This window comes from Fundulus heteroclitus, chromosome 20 (assembly GCF_011125445.2).
Source record: "Fundulus heteroclitus isolate FHET01 chromosome 20, MU-UCD_Fhet_4.1, whole genome shotgun sequence".
In the NCBI taxonomy this organism is placed as follows: domain Eukaryota; kingdom Metazoa; phylum Chordata; class Actinopteri; order Cyprinodontiformes; family Fundulidae; genus Fundulus; species Fundulus heteroclitus.
In genome coordinates, this window is record NC_046380.1 from 35,170,099 (window position 1) to 35,194,737 (window position 24,639).

A 24,639-nucleotide genomic window follows, 5' to 3' on the forward strand; every position below is an offset into this window, starting at 1 on the left:
GAGCATCACATTCATACCTCTTTGTACGTTTTAAATATATCTACAAATTACCTTTTTGGAAGCTTTGAAGCTTAACTGTCCTCTTAAGAAGCAACGCTGACTGACATTCAGTCTCACATGCTGTTGTGCAACAGGTAGAAACTAGAGGCATTTGGCAAAACCTATTGCTATTTCTATCCAGTTTTGAATGCAGGGGGTGCTTTTACACTATGGTAGCATGAGGCGGAGTCTACAACTCACACAAGTGGCTCAGGTGGTGCAGCTCATCCAGGATGGCACATCACTGCAAGCTGTGGCAAGAAGGCTTGCTGTGTCTGTCAGCCTAGTGTCCACAGCATGGATGTGATACCAGGAAACAGGCCGGTAATCAGGAGATGTGGAGGAGGTTGTAGGATGGTAACAATCCTGCAGCAGGACCGCTACCTCCACCTTTGTGCAAGGAGGAACAGGAGGAGCAGTTAGAGCTCTGCAACATGACCTCCAGCAGGCCACAGATGTGCCTGTGTCTGCTCAAAGGATCAGAAACAGACTCCATGAGGGTATGACGTCCACAGGTGGAGGTTCTGCTTACAGCCCAACACCGTGCAGGACGTTTGGTATTTGCCAGTGAACACCAAGATTGGTAAATTCACCACTGGTGCCCTGAGCTCTTCACAGATGAAAGCTGGTTCACACTGAGCACATGTGGCAGACGTGACAGAGTCTGGAGACGCCATGGAGAACGTTCTGCTGCTGCAACATCCTCCAGCATGACCGGTTTGGCAGTGGGTCAATAATGGTGTGGGGAGCTCACCAGAGGTAGTCTGACTGCCATCAGGTACAGAGATGAGATCCTCAGACCCATTGTGAGACCATGTGCTGGTGTGGTTGGCCCTGGGTTCCTCCTAATGCAAGACAATGCTAGACCTCATGTGGCTGGAGTGTCAGCAGTTCCTGCCAGACGAAGGCATTGATGCTATTGATGCTATCCAGACCTGAATCCAGTTCAGCACATCCGGGACATCGTGTCTCGCTCCATTCACCAACACCACCTTGCACCACAGACTGTCCAGGAGTTGATGGATGTGTTAGTCCAGGTCTGGGAGGAGATCCTTCAGGAGACCATCCTCCACCTCATCAGGAGCTGCCCAGGCGTTGTAGGGAGGTCATGGAGGTACATGGAGGCCACACACACTGCTGAGCCTCATTTTGACTTGTTTTAAGGACATTATATCAAAGTTGGATCTGCCTGTAGTGTTCCTCTACTTTAGGTTTGAGTGTGGCTCCAAATCCTGACCTCTATGGGTTAATAAATTTGATTTCCATTGATACTTTTTGTGTGATTTTGTTATCAGCACATTCAGCTATGTAAAGAACGAAGTATTTAATCAGAATGTTTCATTCATTCAGATCTAGGATGTGTTATTTTAGTGTTCCCTTTTATTTTTTGGAGCATTGTTATTGTTTAAGACCTCCCTTGTGTCAACAAAACCACGTTAAATGGAAATGTGGTGTGGTACCAAGTCTTAAGAAAATTAGATCATGCCCAAAATTTACGATGTCCCCTACGTGCACAGCAAAAATAAACACACGCAGGGTTAAAGTACGTCAGCAGGAAATGTGTGGGTCTGAAATGGGGAGGTGAGTTGACCCAAAGTCATAACCTTTGAGCATGTTTACACGCGTCCAAACAGCATTTTTGTCAAGTTGGTTGGGATATCTTCTTAGAATAGGACGCTTTATTATCCCTAAAACAACGAGACTGATGTATCCTTCTGTGTAAACCACTAAAAGCGGTTATAAAATGCATATAAATTATTTCCAGTATAATGAGAATCAGTTTACAGTAAAGACAGAGGGGCATTCACACTTTCTGACAGATCTTAATTATTACACAACTTCCACTAATATCAAAGGGAAAGCCATTTAACTTTCAGTGCAATTGTTTTAAAAAGCTCACTAACTGCCATAAAAGGTTACGCTGAAACCTGCTCTGCCATATTTCATCTTTCACATGATGATGGAGATGACTCAGGTCCATGCATCTCCCGGGTCAGTCGTGCTGCTGGTGCAACCCACTGTGTTTATTCGCCGCGCTGACATCTGTACGCTTGTTAATGGTTAATCTCCCGCATTACTCAGATTAGCCCCTTGGTCCTCCAGGGTCTAAGTATTGTTACAGTTCTGTGTTTGTAATCCTCCCATCATTAGTTAGATGAAGAAAAGTCCTTTGATGGGTTGGAACAAAATGTATTTATTTATATAGCTGCTGCAGCTTGTTGATGCTGAACTCCTGATGTGGCTTTGTGCTGTGGTTCCAAACTGAAGCAGATATCCAATTAATTAAAGGAAGCCATTGTGATTAGCATCACGTTATTTTTAGCAAAGGATGTGAAATGAAATATGAGGTGGGGTGGGGGGTGGGGGGGGGGGCACTCGGGTGTAAGGACGTAAGAGATAAACAGAGAGGGGATGGACCCAGTGTCTGAGAAGAGGACTTAAGACACAGACGGAGAGAAAGTTCAGTGAAAAATCCTACCAGAGAGACGGAGGGCACCGCAGATTCAAAGACAGGTGATCACCACCAGAGGAGCAACAAGTGCCTTTTTCTTAAGTTCTCAGCTTTTCTCTCCTGAGTAAGTACAGATTGTCATCTCCTTTTACAACCTTTATGAACGTAAGTAAAGGTTAAAGTTATTGATGCTTTTAATGATTTAAAACTTAACCCACGGAAGCTTCTCCAGAACATGGTAGAGTACTGAATGCTTTTGTCGCCGATGCATTTTTCCAAAGTTTGTTTTTTAAACCGGGGGATTCCACCACCCTCTTCTCATTTGACGCACAAATTAAATTGTCAAAGTTCGTCATAGAAATATCATAAATCGACATATTTAGTTTAAGTGAATGCCATTATTAACAAGTATCTATTACTTTTCTAACATTTAAACGTTTTAAATATATCAATCAAAATATCTTATCTACAAAAAAATTTCCTCCTATTCCTCCTATCCTATACATAAAAATTTACATTTTCTGTGGCCTGGCTTTTCAAGCCTGGGAGTGTCAAAAATTCAAAGCAATGCTAGTTTTGATCAGTTTTCTTTTTTCTTCTTCTTTTGTGTAAATCTAATTCTAAAACTGTCAAAGGGTTTATTTTATTATCCCTCTGATACCTGAAATTTGGTAGATTTGCAATACATGAACAAAAACTCAACCTAGTTTAAAAAAAACATGAAACTTTAAAGGAATTTCAGCAGCAGGGAATGGAAAAACCGATATAGATTAGATTGCAATGTACCTAAAGAATGCATTTTGGCCAAAGCAACAAAGGGATTGCTGTTTAATATATGAAAGAGTGGAAGGAACAAAATCATGAAAAAATTTTATTTAATCCACAAATACGCACGCAACCTGGTCAAACTCTAAAATAAAAAGAATAACATTTGAAGACTGAGGGAAGCTTCTACACTGCAAAAACTGATCTATAAATAAGTAAAATGTTCTTAAAGTTAGTGTTTTAATCCTGGATTTGAGCAGGTAAATAAGATTATGTGCCAACGGAATGAGTATTTATACCCCTAAAATAAGATAATTAGACATCCTGCACTTAAAATAAGCAGATGGAGATGAATTGTTCCTATTTTAAGTGCAAAAATCTTATTCCACTGGCAAATCATCTTATTTACCTGCTCAAATCAAGCACAAATACACTCATTTTAAAGAATTTTTTTACTTATTTCTAGTTCCGTTTTTGCAGTGTAACAAACAAAATCTGTCTTCTAAACCTATATCTGATGCTCTGCAGCGTTCCAGCGGAGTAATTTGGATACGATTTTGTGCTTGCAGACGGCGCTGACCATGAGGAGTGTGCGCGTGTGGTTCTGCCTGGCTCTGCTGATGCCTTGGTGTGTTCAGAGCCAGATGAGCCAGCTCGACGAGGACGCACGAAGAGACGTCCTGGCCATCGACTTCCTGAACCGCAATGGCGTGTTGAACTCACTGCTCCGCTCAGAGCATCGCCTGGTGCTGAGGCAGGCAAGAGCCCCGCGGCCGGCTTCCCGGGTGCCCAAGAGAGCCCAGCAGGGCTCCCGCTTTGCCCTTTCCCTGGATGTCCCCACCAGCATTCTCAGCGTGCTCATAGACCTTGCCAAGAACCAGGACATGAGGACCAAAGCAGCGGCCAATGCAGAACTCATGGCAAGAATAGGCAAGAGGAAGTGAAAAGAGGCTGGAGGGGTGTGAGGGATCCAGAGCCGGCCCAAGTCACAAGGGAATCAAGCGGCAGCGTAGTCTCAAAACCGTCAGGGGCAGCCCCAATAATGCTTTCATTTTCAGAGTGAACACAGGTCTTATAATTCATTTTTGAATATTAAGAATTAGTTTGGTTTTATTTTTGCTCAGTTTCAGAATATTGTTTTTAAAATACAATTTTAAATTTAAGCAATATTTTAATTTCATGAGGAATTAATTGGATTGTTTTATTTCAGTTGAGTCAAATTAGGAAATGTTCCAATTCAGTGGTGTCCAAACTTTCGGCCATGAAGGCCAAAATAGTCAAGGTAGAAGTACTGGCAGGCCCTGACAATTTTTTTCACTTGCTCAACAATAAACTATTAAAAGAATATTTAAATGATATGAAAGTCACATTTTTGTTAAAAAAGGATCATCGTGAAATTATCTCAGTTTTTCAGCTGCAAGAACAGGGTCTGGGTCCCTCCTGCTTCAAAAATGCTTGCTTCAGTGGACCAAAGTCCATTAAACTCACTTGACGTTTTCTGATCCTATTTCCCATGAAAATTCATATAAAAGCAAAACATGTGGTTAATAAAAAGATCAGCAAGCCACGTCTTACCTAACATTTTCCATTTTAAGAAGATTTTAGTTTGTCTGCAACTATTTTGAAGGCATCACGCCAGTAAAAATGTCCCCCTTGGAGGGCCAAATGTAAACTAGTAAACCATAATTGACTTTAGGTTGTGAGTTGGATAAAATATCTCCGAGGGTTGCACATGTGCCCAGGACGGCGCTTTGAACACCACTGAACTAGATGTAAACATTCATGGAAGAAGAGTATTAGCACAAACACAAATGTCAGTTTAATCTTTTTTTAAAAGCTTTTGTTTTAGCTAGAATCACGTTTAATATAATCTCTTTGCATCTCAAATTTCTCTGGTTTCTTGTGCGCAACCAATCCACTTGGGCCCAGGGGCGGTTCTAGACAGGGGCCAACAGGGGCCCATGCCCCTGTAGAAATGGTTCTGGCCCCTGTTATGGCCCCTGTACTAAAGACATGATAATACACTTCTCATAATTATTTGCAATGGCAAAGAAACCATAACTGATTTGTCACTTTGACCAATATTATTTTTACCTATACATTTTTACTCTAAAAAGAATTTAAAACTTAAGATGTTTCACGTTTAGCTTATGAGATGGGGGCAAAGTTCTAACTGCTAGATCAGGGGTCTTGAACCTGCAGTTCCAGAGCCACACATGGCTCACTTAATATTATTACATTATATTAATATATTATATTATTATTATATTTATTGTTTTTTTAAGTTTTTTGTTCTGTGCCCCTGTGAAAAAACACTGGCCCCACCTTGGCCCCCCTGGTAAATTTGGTCTACAACCGCCACTGCTTGGGCCCCTCCGTCCCAACCAAATGTGTTTTGAAACTCTGATGCTGATGGCTCTTTGCTCAAACCCCATGAAACCTTGTGCCAGCTCTGAGAAAACCTCAACTCCCCTGAAAATGAGACTTTGTGACACGGATCTTTGTTTCACAACCAATGTAGTTTGGGTAAATCCTGTCTTTACAATCAGTGTTTGTTCCGTTCAACCTTTTCTACTCGTGCTAAACCGCTTACAACTCAGCCGACTAACTGACTCTGGAATCCAAACGTGCCGACGACAGGCTGATGTAAATATGTCGCATACGTGGCGCCAACTGTGTAAACGCCGGCGCAAGAGGCCGTCATTTTGTTAGAAGCATTACTCGCCACCGGGCCACGCACTGTGGTGTGAAACAGCGTCTCTTGTGTTTGCATGTGTGATCTTCAATTAAAGGAGAAAAAAAAGTTGTTCAATTAAATCCAATGTGACGATCATGCTTCCTCCTCAAGTCTAATTCATTTCAGAGCCGATATCAGCCGTGCTCAGCGTAATTACAAGCATCAGCAGGCCGTAAAAAGCCCGATGAAGGAGCCTGCGTCACCCACGGCGGTATCTGATGTGCGATAGCGGGACAAAGGCGTGGGCAGGATATTGACCTCTGAGGGAAGAACAGATCCTTTCTGTGGACCTTTGTTCCCTTATACTTAATACATTTGGCTAACATGCCGCAGCTATTTTAGGTTAGATGCATTATCTGCTCTTGATTAGGCGAACGTCTGCCGGGATGAGTCATCCGTGCTCCTGCACTGAGCAGAAGATTTGAGGCAACGGGGGGAAACGAGCTGCTCGTCTGAGTTACGCTGAACTTCCTGTGTTTTGCGCTGGCCGCGGAATTGAATTATTTCATTTAAGAGGACTGCGGCTTTAATGATGCAGAAACAAGATGTAAATAAAATGGATTAATATCGGGCAGTGAATAGAACTGAAAAAGTACACTTATATGCATTCTCGTAAAGGTTGCCCCCCTCCCACATAACCATTTCAGTGAGATAAAGTACAGAATCACACCAATCCTCATAACACAGTGGCCACAGCAAAGATTTATAAATTGACTCTGTTGATGCCTTTAATAAGCGTCCTCCTCTGAGACGCCACAGTACTTACTTGGCCTTTTTAATTTCACAATTTCTTCACTGACTGATGTGGACAAGAACTGTTCTGTGACAGCCGCTGGTAGAAAACGCAGGAGAATAACTCAGGATGATGAAGTTTGCACACAGAACAAAATCCTGGGTGCATGTGTCAGTGCTGCAACGAGCCTGGGGCAACGCGAAGGCAATCCTTCACTAAAAATGAATATCTGAATGATAAGAGTAAATAACTTCTAGGCCTTTTTAAAGCCTGAGGATAAATAATGTCTGGAAAAGGCGATGGGATTCACTAAATGTTTTAAATGGATGATCTTAAATAAATGTATTTATTTCAGGACCTTGTAAAAAAAATTGTGTTGTGAGCAGCTGGACATACAGTTTAGAACAAATCAACTGACAAAAAAAAAAAAAAAAAGCTGAAGCCAAAGTTTATCAATGGCCACACCGTGCCAGTCACAGAGTCACAGAGAAAATCAGGAAGCAGCGAGAAAAGGGAGAAAAAAAGAAAGCTAAAAGTGGTAAACACACTTTAGTAAGCTTAACTCCCAGAAGGGAAGTACATATCACATCAGTTTTCAGAGAACATCTACAAAAACAAATTAATTAATTAATTAATTAATTAATTAATAAAAAAAAAAAACTCTCAGATGGCAATCATTCTTTGAAATTGATATTCAAATACAGCAAGAGTGGACAGTAACACAAAACGCTTGTGTTTAAATGTATTATAGTTTTTATTTGGAGTATAATATCGATATGCAGTATATCTTTAAATATCTGTCACAGTTAGATTTGTTCAAAGATTCAAAAGATTCAAAGATTCTATACTGTCACCCAGTGTTACAGAGGTGCAATTTCTTTTTGGCCACGCCAGCTAAGAGTACACATAAGAAAAACAAACAAACAGGCAATGAACAAGGGTTACAGTGTTTTTATTATTATTATAGTGCTCAAGAGATATTAATAAAAATAAAAAGATGACGATTCAAAAGTTTGTATGAATTAGTTGTTATATTATTTTTATGAGAACTCCCCCAACCTTCAACGCAGTATGCCAATTAAGGGAAAACCAGAGAACAGTGCAATATGCTCAAACATTTATCATCCAAATCATCCATTTCTTTTAAAAATGTATTTTTGTACCCATGCTTGTTATTGACGTACAAGCCCTATTCTAAAAAAATATTATCAAGCATACGGGGAAAACTTCAAACCAGCACCATAGGCTACATCCTTTAATTGATTCAATCCAGGTGTTGATCAGTGACAGAGAGGGGTCTGTTCCCTGTCCACATGCCGGCTCAAAAGCAGGCTGCAAGCGAGGAAAGCGGTTCAAGTGGGAGACGCAGTTGAAACACGCAGAAACTCTCGGAACAAAGGTTTACTGTTTAGTCAACCGCAACAAAGGGGCTACGCACCAAAACTAGATAAAACAAACAAACATTGTCAACAGCTTCACACTCTTCATGTTATTTTATCCTCTCAAATGTTGTTTGGCATCGAAAACAGAATTATATTTTTGTGACCTTGACTTGGCGGATGCAGGAGGTCTGCGCTGTGCGCCGGCTGATGCGCCAATTTACGCGGGGCTGCCGACTCCGCCTATTTGAAGAGCCGCCAACCTGCGCCGGCGCGTAAATGGGGCTGACTTAGAAGCAGTTCGCCTTTGGAGTAACTTCTTCATATGAGCGGAACACAGGAAAAGTAGGTTTAAATAGTTTCCCTCTCGTCCTTTCAATTGTTTTTGTAACATTATTTTACTTTGCCATTATTTTGTGTTTAAATCTTCTTCTTGCTTTGGTCATCATTCTGCTCTGCCGAAATGTTTCATTTTCATTTGCGTCTTTTTTTTTTTCTTTTTTGGTTGTAAGGAATTTGGCAATATTATCAGCAGTCTGTGCCGTGTACGTAGACAAATGGTGTCTTTGTAATGATAATTTCCCCGGTAAAACAGTTTTACATCCACCTTCTCCAGGTGCGCCATGATAATTAAACCTGTGATCTGAACACACCTTGTTTGAATCAGCTGACACAGCAGTGACGTAAAAGCTTCATATGAAGGGGAAAATGAGCACAGATAATTTACCCCAATCTCTCTTTTTTATTTATCTATTTTTTTTTAGAGCCGAGGTAAAACAGAGAATCTGTTTAATTTTAGGCTGGTGTTGATCGCACATTAAAACCTTCGTCTTCGACTCAAAACAAGCTCGTCTGATGGTGACTAAAGTTCTTTGATTGAGTCAGCATGACATCAGTCATGTTTTATTGGCCAGAGTCCTAGAGAGATCTAAAACAAAGGCTGCAAACAATCAACACTCTAAGCACATAAAATAACTAATAGATTCCACCCTAAACACGATATAGGGTTACACTTAAAAATATGATTTGACTTTTCCTGGGCTTTAGGATCTTGGGCTCAAAGATCAATGGCACATATGGGCATAAAGCAAAGAAAGTCCAACAAGCCAAATATATTATCAGCAAACAGTTTTTTTTTTTTTTTAATGCATGGCACCCCAAAATATTCTGGCCTTCCAAGCAGTGCTTTGGAACATGACATTAAAATCGGATTATCAAAATGAAACAGTTCATGGAGAAAATGAAACAGCATGGGAGGTTTATTTTATTTGACTCAGCATCCCTCCTGTATTCAGGAAGTCTAAACTGTTTATTTTATTGAAATCATTAAATTGTCATCAAATTTTGTCCAGGGTTGTTGTTGTCGTTGTTTTTGTTTTTAAAACTATTATTTAAACATGTATTTTGTTTTTTGGAGGCTTCTGAACCCTGTAACAGTCGCGGTTTGTGTTACTGGGTCAAAGTGTTGTTCCCTCTGTGTGGGAGTGTCCATGGGGAGTTTCTCAATAAAGCTGACAACTGGCCACCAGATCAACAGTCATCCGCACAAAGTTCAGTGACCAAGTGTTGCAAGTGTCGGAGTGTCAGTGCTGTGGTTGAGGGGTCCAACTGAGCCTGGATCAGTGCTGGAGGAAGAAAGCAGCCTCTGTAAGGATTATGTTAAGAGAAACCTGAGGACAGTCCTATTTTTCTAAATGTAAGATGGTATACCTTTGCCTAACTGTGTAGATCTTTGTGGTTAAAACATGTTGTTTGTGGATTCGGTCGTTTAATTTCTCTTGGGGTTTATTTGAAATGCCCAGTTACCATTTATTGGTGTCGCCATGTGGATGTTAACTTGCATTGAAAGGGTAGTTGTGACACCACTGTTGCGTTTCATTGCAGGTCTGCGTCTTCTCACATGGATTATGCCATGAAGTCTCTCAGCCTTCTGACTCCATCCTCCCTGTCTAAGTAAGAGCTGCGCTCCACCGGTTCACACGATAAAGCCGCCTTTAGTATGCTAAGAAGGTTCAAGCCACGAGATTTCACTCAAACCACTTGTGTTTCCTTAGAGTGGTCTCGTCGAGCGTCTCGGCCAGCGCCTCCGTGACCTCTCAGCTGCTCTCGGGTCGAATGCCTCGACCAAAGCCCTTCAGGGTAACGAATGGGGACCGCAGCGTGAAGAAGGGGATTATGGCAGAGAGTCTGCTGGACCTGACGAGTAAGGTGAGGAGACAGGGGGGGTAGGAGGACTAAGTTCAAACTGAACCCTGTATAACCAGGTAGGGCTGCAACCATTAGTCCACAATGTTGATGATTAAAAACTGTCGTGCAAAAACCCATGCGTCGATGCGTTATGTAAAAATATATAAACATTGGCGTGGGGTCTCAATAGTTCCCTTTCAGTGGTAGTTTAAAACCACATGCAGTTCACTAAGGCTGCAGCAGAGGGCAGTATAGTGTCAGGACCCCGGTGTGCAAACCGCGCCGATTATGACTGCAGCTCCATGCAGAAATGGCCCAAAGAAGGCACTAAAGTTGGTAAAGTTTCATATATTACTCTTTCTTTGACACTAAATTAAGTTTCCGGTTGATTTTAGGCGAGAATGTAGCTGCGTAAAACTGAAATATCCGCTTGGTTTATTAAAACATAGATTAGTTATGAAACGGCTGTTATGGGTGTTCTGGCTGTGAGCTGAGCGGACAGTCAAACTAAATCAGCCGCTGCAATTCAATCAGACGATATCTATCGGTTTATTTCAGAGTTCATTCATCACTTGGATTAATGGTTGCAATTAAAGGGAAGCTACACGCTGGGGTAGTTTTATTTAACTTTCATAGAGCGGTGGAGTTAAATTGGAAGTGAGTAATTTGCTCTTTTTTTATATTGATGCTGGGAATATTGCCTAATTAAAGAGAGCAAGTCTGACTGCAAACATGTTGATATGCTCCTCTTTTTCACACTATAGATTGAAATCTTTGTAAACAATAAGCGATGTTAAAAGCTTGAAGGTCAAAAAACGGTTTTATTATTTTTTTTTTAAATAAGTCTACTTGTTAGACATATTAAAAATAAAGTTAAATTTAAAATATTTGATGGGTCATTTATTGAAGCTGATAAAGGATTGTGAGAAGAGGCAATAAAGAGGCATTCAAATGTGTGTAGACAAGAATGGGTAAGTCAAAAATATTTACAAGCAGCAGAACTGATGGCGATCATACAAAATAATTGATTAGTTGACCAATCGAAAAAATTATAGATTGGTCGACTATAAAAACCAACGTCATATGCAGCCCTATAATCAGGTTTCATAGTATCAAGGATAGCCTGGTGCTGTTAGATGTTTGGTAAAAAATAAAAATTCACCTGTTTTGCCCATTCTTCCTTCCAAAATGGCCCAAGCTCACTTAAATAGGAGTGAGGAGTGCCTGTAATGCTATTTTTTCAATGTTGGCACAGATTCTGAATTACATCCAGTCTGGACTGGGACTGGGCTGTTGAAATACATGAACATGCTTTGCAATACCTTGTCACATCGATAGTGGCGCAAGTGCAGGATTGTGGCGTGTTTGGCTCAAGCAGAAAAGCAAAATTATTCAAGTCTTTTTTTTTTTTTTTTTTTTTTCTCCCCCTTGGTATCAAAAGGGTCGGGAAATCTATATAAAATATGCTTTAAATGGCAATATCGAACATTGATATTGGTGCATCCCTCACCTACCCTCCCACTGTAGATCTGGTTGTAAGATTTTACAGCTGGAGACGGATCTCCTTCTAGGATTTTCCTGTATTTAGCTGCATCCCCATAGTATCATGCTGCCCCCACCATGTGTTAGAACAGAGGTGGTGTCCCTGGGGTGCTATGTAGTCTTAGTTTTTGTCACTTATTCAAATTTGTGGTTTACATGAAAAAAGGCAAAGTTTGTCTTATCTGAGCAGAGGACCGTGGTCCATGTGTTTCATGTCTTGTGCCACACTGTGGCTTCTGTTCTTTCCATATGTAACTAAAATATACATTTATGGAGCTCATGACTGATTTCAGAGCCATGCATTTTCTCACCAGAGCCATTAAGCACTGCAGCTCCTCCAAAGTCATGACGTGTGTTCAACGATTATCTTACAATCCACCCAAGCATTGATAGCATAGCTGTGCATTTACTGGAATTAGTGGTGGACTCAGTATATTTCTGAAGAGGGTTAGCATGACTGGATTTTAACCGTTTTTGGAGTAAAGAGCGCTGAAGACAAAGGCACACCAAACCCAAATTTAAAAACTTGTATAATTTACTCTCCCACTTCAATATTGTGCATTATTTTGTGTGTCACATGAAATCCGAATAAAAATAGTTTGTGGTTGTAACAGGGTTATGCCTTTTCAAGGGACTAAACAGCCTGTCTCATATCTGTGAATCATGTCCATGCAACGGAAATAAGACAACCTGAATTTAAAAGTCGTGATGGAGCTATAATCCATCTGCTGAAAACAGTTAACATATAGATATGTTAACCAGTATCATTTTGGAATGATTCTTCTTTTTTATCATGATGTTGACTGCCTCTATTTTTCTGTTCTTTGCTGGCACCAGGTCGGTGACTCTTTCAGTTTACAGTGCATCAGCGCCTTGGTTCTGGATGAAGATGGCACCGGTGTGGAAACCGAGGAGTTCTTCCAAACCCTGTCAGAGAACACGGTTCTCATGGTCCTGGAGAAGGGACAGAGGTGGACTCTACATCCTGTAAGGCTCTTTCTCACTAGAATGGCCACTAGATGGCACTGTTGATCATCCAACGCTCTGGGCTGTCGTCACAACATGCTGATGTCTTTATTTAATGCAGAAAAATGTTGGTCGCTGTAGAATTGATTGAAAAAAAAAAAAACAAGAATTTAGAGTTCCCTCCAGAAACATTTTCTTTCATGATTAAAAAAATTAAAGGCAAAGGATTAAATAACAAAGATAAGAGATTTGAGTGTTGATGCAATCAACCCATCAAAGTAATGCTTGCACATTAATTTAAATTCTTACGTTTGTGTTCACCTACATCTTATTGGCCATCTTTTGTGCAGTCAAAGTGTCTGCTAGCGTCAGATGCTTCTGCCAACAAAATGTTCTTCCAACCAAATGACGACTCTTCTGTGGCTCAGTCTGAATCCCCTTGATAATGCCTCCTAGCTCCTGCTCTTCGACCTTTCATGGGGTCAACAGTAAGAACTCTATCGTGGGGAGGAAAGGAGCTTCGGACTATCTATGCTAAATTCGGACAGCCTTTAACTGCGTCATTACGTGATGTAAATGCACATGAATGAAGAGAGTCAAATCTGAGCCTAAGGCCTTCCGAAAATGAACCGTAAAGTACGCGCACTCTGATATGCCATGTCACGCAAAGGATTGTGGGATCACTGAGCTATATTATACACTATATTATACACCGCCATATTGGTACTCTCTATTTCCCCCCAGTAACTAGGGAATATCTGCACTACAGCATCAAATAACGAGGATTTTTTCATGTTCATTTTCTATGAAAATGTCAAATGTCATATGCTTTTGTGTTATGTTCTAAAACTATCAAGTACTGAGAAAGTCATGTGCTGAAATATTTAGCATTTTATTCATTTAAATATATATATATATATATATATTTAACATTTATAAATATATAAATGACAATATACAAAAACATATATTTACATGTGTATACATATACATATATACATATACACATACTTACATATACATATATGTATATTTAATATGAATAACATGTAAAATATTTCAGCATCTAATTTCCTAGTAGTTGATAGTGTTAGTACATCCACTGACTATAAAATTATCTATGAAACGTTTTCACACAGCCAGAAAACTGCTTGTTGTTGCAACCAAATCCTGTGGGATTCTGTGAGAGTAGGGAGTAGCAAGATGGCGGCCTGTGACTTCAGTTTTTCGGCAAAATCAGCACTCCAGTGTATTATATAGCTCAGTGTGTGGGATACCTAAAGGGTTCTTAGTTAAGGGACGTTGCGGGGTTCCTAAGGCCAAACTAGTAGACTGAGCAAGCATTCGGGCTACTTTTCCTCCCTCCTTCCTCACTGACTGCGCTATTCGGACAGCACCTATGATGGCGCCAGCTGACGCGCTTCCGCTTTGGCTAGAGAGTCCTCGCTCCATGAGGGTATTCTGACTGAGCCTGTATCCCCTCTTTGTCGCCTTGCAGAACAGCCCGTGCAGACTTCAGTCCATCGAACGCCACCTGCAGCACCGCACAGATGTGGCCAAGCTGACCTTCGACCTCTACAAAAACAACCCGAAGGATTTCATTGGCTGCCTGAATGTGAAAGCGACGCTGTACGGCGCCTACACGGTCTCGTACGACCTGCGATGCTACGCGGCCAAAAAGATGCTCAAGTGAGTGGAGACGCTTTAGTTTTATATCTGAGACTTTGTTCTATTTGAGTCATGCAGATACAGCTGAAGGCTTCCAGATTACCTGTGCAGGACTTCTGGCTGACCAATGATCTACAGTCAATTTGTAAACAAGCAGGGATGTTAGTTCATTTAACTCATGGGTGACTGGCTGACCTGAGTTTTATAATTTACCTCTAGTCTGACCTATGGCCAACGTTGCTGTTGGAGCCCCTCACCATGATTCTGCCATTGCCATGTTTCGCTATACAGGCAGTGTGAGTTTTGTGTTTTCCCAGAAGCCTTTTTTTGATCTCATCTTGCCAAAGGGCTTATAATCCGACATGTTTACTGTGTTCCCTACATGGCTTGAGGAAGAAACAAGATGGGATGTGTTTATATCTTGCAGTAGTGCCATCATTGTTTTTCTATTTTGGATGATGGATTGAATAGAGCTGCATGAGCTCAAAGCTTGGGATATTGCTTTGTAGCCCCTCCTCATATTAAACTATCCCTGAGCTCTCTGCAGTGTTCCTTGGCCTTCATTATGCTCTTTTGTTTACTGGTGTTCTCCAACAAACCACTGAGGTCTTCTCAGAACAGCTGTCAAATATTTTGCTTTAGTACCACAGAGGGAAACTAGGATTGCACAACTCGTCTAAAGAATGGACCTTTTGATTTGAACTGCTATAGATCTGTCGATATGAATTCTGGTCTTGATAAAAAAAAAACTCTTTTTAAAAAGCTGAATCTGTATCTACAAATTGCAAACCACTTTTTAAACCGCTTTTTAGTGCATGTTTTTTTAAACTCCCTCATCCATGTTTCGTGACCTTTTTTATTTCCTAAGCACCAATTTCCAGATGCACCCGAAATGGAAAACTGGAATTTATTTGCCGACTATTTTGGTGGCAATATAGTGAGCTCACAGAGGAACAAAGGTCAGATTTTAGGGAAATTAATTTTGAGGTGTTATGTCATCGTTGCTGAGATCGTCTGGTTTTTCAGCTTTGATACGGCGCTTCGGCCAAAGAGGATTATGGTTTGCAGACTTGTCAAAAATGGTACCCAGAGTGCTGTTCAAAAAGATTCAGAGGTCTTGGAGAGCAGTTTGCTGAACTGTGGTTGATCCTAAAAAAGGCTTAGATCTCTCTTACAGAGCCCAGAAAGTATTCAATACCCCCCCCCCCCCCCCCCCCAAACTTGGTGGGCAGTAAACGGGTTTTCCTATAATGTTTAGAAAGGAAAAATGGGACATTATCCATTTTCAGCTGCCTTTACTCTGCCACTCTATATAAAATTATTTGCAATCAGTTGCATCCAGAAATAATCAAATTTGTAAAATTAGCCTAAATGTCTGTAACGTCACCTCAGTATAAATATGGCTGCTCTATGAAGGTCTCAGGGGTCTGTTGGGGATCATTGGTGAATAAATATCATGAAGATCAAAGAACGCGGCAGACAGGTCAGGGATAAAGCTGATGAGACGTTTAAATTCAGCCATCAGAACATCCTTTCACAGTTTGCCACAAGCCCAGCAGGCGAGATGGCAAACATTCAGAAAGTGCTGGGGTTTCGTGAGGGGGGGAAAAAAAACAAAAAAAACAAAACTTTTTGACATGCAAGGAAAAACTGTGTTGCAGAAAACTTGCTCTGCACATGCACCAACCAAACCCCACAATAATACACAGACATGCTTTTCCTGAGCAGCCATGTTGGTGGATAACGTAAGATAAATGGAATAGGCACCAGTTCAATGATGTTATACATGCAGCCGGCGCTACAATAGAATGATTTAGATTAAAGCATATTCATAATAGAATGGCCCAAAGTTCAGACCTAGTGTCAAGACTTATAAATATCTCTTCATGGGTTCTCTACACCCAGTCTGAGCTCCAGCTATTTTGCAAAAAATTATTTTTTTATTTATTTATTTATTAATTTTTTTTTTTTTTTACATGAGCAAATCTGGTAGAAGCATGCTGTGTAAGGTTTGCAGCTGTGATTGCAGTGAAGTGTGGTTCTACAGTGTATTGATGGCAGCGATGGATGCTCAGCACAGGCCACTTTACGCCATTTACACGCCGCTTTTGGTGGGTCTGTCACATAAAACCTCAAAGTATGCTAAAGTTTGTTAGTGTAGGCCGATTTTAAAAACTTGGAAATGTTCCAGGGTGCGAATACTTGTGCAAGTCACTGTATGAATTTGGGCCTGAAAATGACTTTTCTGATGAGTGTGTGTGTTTCTGCCTCCGCACAATGGACATAACCATTTCTGCACGCTCTCCTCCTCATCCCGCCTTTCCTCTCTGCCTGCAGGGAGGCTCTTCGATGGACCATCTTCTCCATGCAGGCCACGGGCCACATCCTGCTGGGCTCCTCCTGCTACATCGAGCAGCTGCTGGAGGAAGAGGAGCAGGCTGAGAAGAGGCTGGCGCTGCCACAGGAGAGCAGGATCAGGCAGCTCCAGAGCCGGCTGCTGGGGAAGATCTCCTACTGACGATGCTCCGAGGACCAGAGCAGACGTGCCGTCTCCTAGATTTGGGTCGCCGTGTTAGACGTCACGCGTTGGAACAGATGGGCAATTTGTATCCGTTAGTTTAATGCATCAAACCCTTAAAGCTTTGGCACTCTTTTTGCTGTTACAGTTTGAATATTGAAGTCAACAGGTTGTTCCTGAGAATGCGCTTGTACTTTCTGCTGTGTAAGTTGTTCCTAAGGAAACGTAATAAATAAAAGCACCTTATTTTATTCCTCTCTGCCTTATACGCGAACGGAATAAATTCTCAGGCGAGTAGCGCCGTGCTCTGGGAGCCCATTAATCCGGCTTTATGTGTGGCTCCAGATCATAGTTGCTGTAATTGGCAGCAGGTTCAGCTGTCTCTCCCACGCTTCCCTAATTGTCGCCTGGTCCGTACCGTCCTGTCAGCTGCAGCCTGCCTGCGATTCTGGAACCCAGAGGAGGAAGAAAAGGGAGGAATACAGGGAAGGGCAGGCAGCTGCAGGGGGCGAAGGGGGGGGGGGGGGGGTGGCAGTGAGCCATTAAATGGAGGTGCTGGTTACAGCTGGAGGCAGAAGCGTCTATTTTGCCGGCAAGCGGCAGAAGTGGGGTGGATTTTGTTCAACTTTGGTGGTTTTTATCCTGGAAAAAGAAATGTCAGATTCATTAGTTTGTGTAAATGTGGCTCACTTTAAAGTTATCAAGCAGTTTTTAAAAAGCTCTCGGGCAGGGTGGGAATCATTTTGATTGTATTTAAAAAAAAAAAAAGAGAAAAAACTTTCCTGTGAATTTTTTACATGCTCAGCAATAAATGAACTGACATTTAATGAAACAAAAATACAACTGTGGCTCTGAAAAAGGTTTGCCTTGATAAGAGAGGAGTACAATGTCCTAACTTTTTGTGTCAAAGTTTATCTATTTTTCTTTAACAAGAACCTTTGCTGTTTTTAGCCCAGTTTAGTAAATGGGTGTGCCTAATACTTGGGCACACCCATTTGAGTGAAACATTGCTGGAAGTTTGGATGAAATGAAAACCCAATACTGCATGTTTTCCATTTATGGTATTAATGGTTAGGGGGGGTGGGTGCTCAAATTGTAAAAATTGCCAACCTCTGTAAGGTCTATTTTACTGGAGGGCCAAGTTTGTACCATTCTTGATCTGCAGTTGGTAAGGGGGTGGCACACAATTATTTCAAAGGCTGGGGATGCAATATAAGTTTCAATGATGTTAGGCATTTCATATTTATTTAATGCCCTTAAATTAAATGGTGGAAAAAGGTAATTGAAAGTTTTTTTTGAGACTTGTATCAAAAAAGAAAAATCCTACAGCTTTGTTTGATAAAATCAGGGCTGTTGTCTACTGTTGCTATACCCTAGTAATGTGCAGACTGCAACTATATATATATATATATATATATATATATATATAAATTTTTTTTTTTGTAAGATTCGAGAAATGAATGCCCAAATCTCCCCTATGCTATCTTGTTCTGCTAATGAAGCACCTCCTACTTGGTGGCAGCTTATATTAAAATTTGTTTTGCTCTTTTTCGGGAGGTGGGGGGGGGGGGGACTCCAGATACTTGAAAACATCACAAAAAAGCAACACCATGTATTCCTTGTATGCTTTACTCTCCATTTAAGAGGAAAACCCCTCCCACTCTGTCATCACTGTTTTCCCATGTGATCCTCCGGCTGATTGTTAATGAATGGGCCTTCTGTCACATCACGTCAACATGGATACTTTAACGTTTTGGATTATATTTCATGTATTTGTTTGAAGGAAGAAACTGGTGCACTATTGAGAAAGATTCCAGGTATAAACCTTAATGCTTCATGATAAGCAGAATCTAATTGAGAAAATGTGTGAAGTTATACAGTTGTCAAATGTCTAAAAGAGGTAGGAAGGTGGGAGGAAAACCTTGGTTAAAAGACAAACATGACCTGTTTCTATAAAACATGCCTAAACATAGTGTTAAGAAAAAAAATATATATATATATATATATATATATATATATAGATTCCCAAAACAACTTGTAAGTTTTGGTTAATCACAATGCCCAAACATTTGTAGGAAGACACAAGCTCCATAGAGGAACCTTCTGAGTATAAATTACAGGGGAGAACAGCTGGTAGCATAAACTTGTTTTTGCTCAGTACCAGTCTGAGTAGTCGTAGTTGTAACTAGAAGTGATCAAATGTAGACTGCAGATGCTCAAAATCCTTTGCTACAGTGGGAGAACAGCAAAAACAATAGGACCGTCAGCATACAGACGGACGGAAGCATTTGTGTCTTGACCTACGTTATTTATATAAATAGTAAGCAGTATGGATCCCAAATCACCATTCATTTTTTTAACACACTGCTTTCAGTTTGACAAGTCATCACGAAAGCAGCTGAGAGCACAGTCAGGTCAACATCAAGCAGTTTTTGGCACAAAATGCCATCATTGATGGTATCAAAGGCCTTTGAATGGTCAATAAAGAGGGCAACACAGTAATTACTGGTGCCCTGTGGATGTAAAAGGTCATTAACTACCACTGAGGTGGCACTAACTATACTGTGCTCATTTCTAAAACTAGACAGATCTTTTGAAAGAGTGGTGTGTGAATAAAAAATAAGATGAGTATTTACCAAGTGTTCAAAAATGTTTGCTAATTTTTTTAATTGTTTTATAATTGTTTAAGTGTGAGGGGTCACCATTTTATAGTAAAGGCAAAACATATGCATTTTTTTTTTTAAATTTCAAGGGCAATCTTCTGTTTATATGAAATATAAAAAAATATAGCACACTGGTTTTGCTGTTATATCTGCAGCCAGGTATAGAAAGTATGTAGGTAAATTGTCTTGGTGTGCTGACGTTTTAGAATTATATATATATATATATATATATATATATATATATATATATATATATATATATATATATATATATATATATGCATCACTTGGTGGCTAAGCCCCCTTTGTCCTTAACACATAGTAATGCCCCTGCTCCACATCAGAATTATTGGAGCTTTTTTAAAACGGTGCATAATACAAGAAATCCTCCTGAATCAGTTCAAACACACAGAAGCAGATTTCAGATAAAAGCTCAGACTCATGCATAGAGTTATGAATGTGGTTTAGACTTGATAACAATATAGATCCGTTACCCCTCCCTCTCCCTCATCGGCCAGTCAGTGAAAGTCATGCTGAGTCCTCAGAGGATCCAGCAGGAGCTTGAGCTCTGCCTGTGGACAAATGCTGCAGATGGTCTGTCTCTCATTGGGCCGCTCGGCTGCCGGTTCTTCCTGCTGGAGCTGCTGTCTGTGCTGCCGATGAGCGTCTGTTCCGCTCCTCCACAGCACACCACCGGACTGAAGGGGGATCCCGCTTCTTCGCGTCAACTCTCTCAGCCAGGTTGCGGACATGTGTCACTGAGCGCACGGCCAGGCGCGGGAGGTGAGATGTTTTTTTTTTTTTCATCTTTAACGAGGTATTTGATGTTTCTGATTTCTGTTTAAATAAGTGACATGCTGATAGTTGACATCAATCTTCTTAAAGAAATGGCAACCTACTATTTTTTATTTGACTATATCAGTTGTCAACTGCTATGAAAGGTCATACAACTTTTACGCAGTGGATGGAACTCTTGCATTTTGCGTTTAGATGTTTGCAACGCAAGGAACCGTCAGTCGTAACTTGAAGCGACATTTTTAAAGCCAACTTCACGTGTTTGCGCGATGCATGGTTGATTCCTTACGACCTCGTTGCAGCAGCAGCAGCGCCAGCGCATCGCTCTGCGTGGTGCTGCTCGGCACAGAGCGAGCTCAAATATCGATTTTGTTTTGCAGAGGAATCTGGGTTTTATCGGGAACCTCGGGCTGTATCTGTGGGCGTGGGAGGCTTGACACAGTAACGGGCACCGAGGCTGCGTGTTTCTCCCACGCTCCTCGGGGAGCGCTGGTTGCAGCCCGCTGGAAACACCTCGCCGCGCTCACCGGAGCGCGCCTGGCTCTTTGGATGCTCCTGACGCGTTTAGCGCCTGGCTGTGCAAGCCAGCAGGATTTAACACGCTATTTCACTAACTATAAATTATCTTAAGTGTTGTGGTTATCTCATCTTTTGTAGGTGTTTGGAGAGGTCGAGTCTACGTATATTAATCAACAAGTAGCTGCTTACAAATAATTGTTGCTGTCAACATTGTACTAAAAACGCCTCCAGGTTTTCTCGATTTAAATGCTTCCTACGCATTTTCTTCATCGCAAAAGTATTCACATCCCCCTTTTTCTCGATCTTTCACCCTAAAAAACACAAAGTTCAATCAATTCTATCAGCTAGATCACGTGATAGACCAACACAACAAATAGAGGATAATTGTAGAGCAAAAAGAGCGCGATTGCTTTAAAAATCCCTTACAAATAAAAGCATATGTTGATCCCACTCTGAAACCCTTAAATACAATCCACTCGTTGTCTTCAAGGTTCACCTTATCAGTCAAAAGAGTCCGCCTGTGTGTAACTTAAGCTTTGCATGAACCTAACAGAGGCTAGTTGGAGAACATTAGTGAACAAACAGCACCATGAAGATCAAGGAACACAGCAGACAGTACGGTGAGAAAGCTGTGAAGTTTAAAGCTTTGGGTCACAAAGCAATGTCCCCAAGCTTTAGGTCCCACAGAACTATTTAATCCCTAACTTAAAAATAAAACAAACAAACAAAAGAAAAACAAAGCAGTGGGACTACTACAAGAAATAAGACATCCTGTTTCAAACCGTCAAACCAGACACCTCAGGAGGAACTGCACAGATCCACACCTCGGGTCGGAGAATCAGTTCTGGTGTTTATTGAGGATTGGCAAGAAGAAAGCCAATGTGCAGTTGGCTTTCCTTCCCCACAATGAAACATACGGGGGTTAGCATAATGTTGTCCCCCCCACACACACAGCCAGGAAAGTTGGACTTAGTGTAATGGGAGCATGGATGGAGCTACATAAACTTGACTCTGTACTTGACACTGGGGGGTGGGAGAGTACAATCCACAACCTGTCTTGATGTTTGGCAAAGAAGAATGGTCATAGGTCAGCTGCTAGTGCCTCTAGAGAAAGCACTAGCAGCTGTAATCGCAACAGAAAATGTAGTTCTAAAGAGTAAATACCCAGAGGGGGTGTACTGGATACAAACATACAAATGCAACGATTGCCTTGCAGATTGTTATTTGTTTAAAAAAAAAGAAGAAGAAATAATCTGTGCTATTTTTTTCCTCCCTCTCCACAGTTATGAGCTTCGTTTTTGTTACATTTGTCGTTAAATCACACAAAATCCCAGTAAAATACAGTACATAAAATGTTATGGTTGTAGTGTGACAAATCGAGAAAACGTTTGAGGGACATAATTATTTCCGCGGGGGCATGCCTGGGTACATTCTGTAAGTTAATAGAATATGGATTTTAGGTGCTGTAACATTTCCACCTCTTATTATTCGCTCTTTGGAAAACGACACAGACGATTAGCTGCAGCTAGACATCCAAAGCCAGTATGGCAAAAATCACATCCAGACAGTCCCCGTGCGACACTGTGCACTGTTTGATAGAGGCAATTTGTGCAGACAAAAAGAGGAGGGGAAGAAGAACTGAGGACATAGATGTACAGAGGGCGACGAGCTCTGATTGGGAAACTACATAAGATGCAGCGGCAAAGAGGGGTGATTGAGCAGGGAGGTGTTGCTGGCAACAGTGTGGAGGTGGAGATAAGCAAAGAAAGAAAATGGGCGAAGTCTTGATGAAAGCGTGGTAGGAGCTCTGCTCTGCTGCGGATGGCTTTGATTGCAACATTAAGGAGGAAAACACTGAAGACAGAAAGCCTGTGGGTGTGTGTGTGTGTGTGTGTGTGTGTGTGTGTGTGTGTGTGTGTGTGTGTGTGAGAGAGAGAGAGAGAGAGAGAGATACTGTTTCCAGTTCAGCAGATTGATTAACTGGCTTCTAATCCTCATTTAGTTGAGTTACCTCATCAATTTCTCACTGAACAACTTTCTGTCCACCTTCTTTCTTTTGCTTTTCGCCGCCTGCCTATTTCGGCTCCATATTTTATCTGTGCGATGAATAATTCAGGCAGCATGGGCAACACTTAGAGCTGGGATGCGCTTCCCTCAAACCTGAATCTGCCATTTGGAAAGTCTATCTGAATAATGGATCTGTATTCTGTGGTATCCGAAGTGGTAAAAAGGTCAACTCCATAAATGTGCGCAAGTTATCGTCTCTATTTATCGTCAGTTGTCATTTGAAAGTTTACGCACACACAGGCTCAAAAAGAAATAAGTTTTCTAAAAACTGAAAGACAAACTTTTGCTTGTTTATATTCTCCCTCTTGGTGCTTTAAAAGCTTCATGCCTCTGATTATTTAATTTTTTTGGGCTTCTGACTGCCTGCAGCAGAAAGTAAGACAAATTTTTAAACACATGGACTGCTAATTAAAAAAAAAAATCCCAGTTTGGTTAAGGAATACAACTTTTGGATCTATTATTCTTCAAATTAGTTCATATTAAAAACCTAGTTTATTGGGTTAGTTTGCTGGCCAGTCAGACCTGAGCAGATTGCTGACCTCGCTTGTGGCCAAAACGTTTTAACAGATTCATGTTAATAGAAGAAATTGAATCAAGTATCATTAGATCTAGATATGAACACATTTATTCTTAAACACAAATGTTTACGCTCAATTAAATACGTGGGACAACTAATACCTTTAAAATTAAATCTAAGGCCAAATGGGCATAACTTTGAAGGAATATGTTTTTGTACACATAAAACAAACATTGCAGAAAGAGTGATTGCATCATGGCATAAGCCTGTAGGCTGATACTTTAGCTGTTGCACGTTTTTTTTACGGCTATATTTGCTAGTTTATCTTATATTCCAACATTGCAGTCTTTCACTTGAATTTCTTAACTTGTATACCATTAACCTAGTTCACCTGCCGTTTCTTGCTCATTTAACATAACCATGCATCATGATGCTCGGGTTGTCATGGAGATGCGTCAGGGCAGACGATGCATATGAAAGCTGCAGAGAAAGTGGATATGCAGGGCAGATTATTGTGTCAGACTGCAAATTTCCCCTCAAGGCAGTTGAGGTAAATGGGTCAAATCCATGTCAAATCCACGCAATTACTCCCGATCCAATTATATAATCAGGTTCACGTCCAATCAAAATACAGTTCAATCCAAAACACAATACCAAGGACGTTCAGTTGGTCATCATTGACAGTTGGTAAAAAGCTATCTGTCTAAGCAAACCCAGCCGACTGCATTGATTCATCTATTTTACTGAAATCCCTCAGCCGGAGCAACTGGTGACAGTGGAAAGAAACCCCATCCATTTAAACAGGAACAAACCTTTAGGACAACCAGGCATGGGCAACACTTGGAGTTTACCTAATTTCAGGAAGGAAACAATTAAAGACTGAAGCACAGAGTGCAGGAGCACTTTCCTGGGCAGAAGTATTTAATTCTAGTCCATGGGGTTCGGTGTCCTGGAACGTTTAGATGTCTCCCTGGTCCAACACACCTGAATCAAATGGTTGAATTACTTTCTCAATATGCAGTCAAGTTCTCCAGAGTCCTGCCAGTCACATGGTTATTTCACTCACTTGTGTTGAAGCAAAGACACATAAAC

General features: G+C 41.0%; 3 protein-coding genes across 5 annotated transcripts in view; all 3 read left to right on the forward strand.

The window, feature by feature from the left end:
- The first annotated feature begins 2,439 nt into the window (after positions 1 to 2,439).
- Positions 2,440 to 4,702, forward strand: LOC105926021 (urocortin-3). Its single transcript, XM_012862168.3, has 2 exons — positions 2,440 to 2,615; positions 3,826 to 4,702. Exon 2 carries the CDS (start codon positions 3,838 to 3,840, stop codon positions 4,198 to 4,200), a length of 363 nt encoding a protein of 120 aa, XP_012717622.2. The 5' UTR covers positions 2,440 to 2,615; positions 3,826 to 3,837; the 3' UTR covers positions 4,201 to 4,702.
- Positions 4,703 to 8,363: 3,661 nt separating this feature from the next.
- cidec (cell death inducing DFFA like effector c) lies at positions 8,364 to 17,237 on the forward strand. 3 transcript variants are annotated; one of them, XM_012862165.3, is made up of 6 exons: positions 8,364 to 8,450; positions 9,990 to 10,058; positions 10,160 to 10,313; positions 12,672 to 12,821; positions 14,299 to 14,489; positions 16,806 to 17,237. In XM_012862165.3, exons 1-6 carry the CDS (start codon positions 8,431 to 8,433, stop codon positions 16,984 to 16,986), a joined length of 765 nt encoding a protein of 254 aa, XP_012717619.2. In that variant the 5' UTR covers positions 8,364 to 8,430; the 3' UTR covers positions 16,987 to 17,237. The 3 variants fall into 3 exon arrangements, with proteins under 3 accessions (XP_012717619.2, XP_012717620.2, XP_035980582.1); XM_012862166.3 differs by lacking the exon at positions 8,364 to 8,450 and adding an exon at positions 9,688 to 9,801; XM_036124689.1 differs by lacking the exon at positions 8,364 to 8,450 and adding an exon at positions 9,719 to 9,752.
- A 2,938-nt stretch (positions 17,238 to 20,175) lies between these two features.
- The window catches only part of LOC105925999 (G-protein coupled receptor 22), a 37,307-nt gene continuing 32,843 nt past the window's right edge, over positions 20,176 to 24,639 (forward strand). Inside the window, exon 1 of the mRNA XM_012862134.3 lies at positions 20,176 to 20,432. The gene's annotated coding sequence lies outside the window, so the exon portion shown is untranslated. The remainder of the gene's footprint in view (positions 20,433 to 24,639) is intronic.

Bases quoted from the DNA above. Each gene is read 5' to 3' on its own strand.
- LOC105926021 (XM_012862168.3), top strand. From the start codon at position 3,838: ATGAGGAGTGTGCGCGTGTGGTTCTGCCTGGCTCTGCTGATGCCTTGG.
- cidec (XM_012862165.3), top strand. From the start codon at position 8,431: ATGAGCGGAACACAGGAAAA. The intron at 8,451-9,989 runs GTAGGTTTAAAT...GTTTCATTGCAG, and splicing joins ATGAGCGGAACACAGGAAAA to GTCTGCGTCTTCTCACATGG. The intron at 12,822-14,298 runs GTAAGGCTCTTT...GTCGCCTTGCAG, and splicing joins AGAGGTGGACTCTACATCCT to AACAGCCCGTGCAGACTTCA.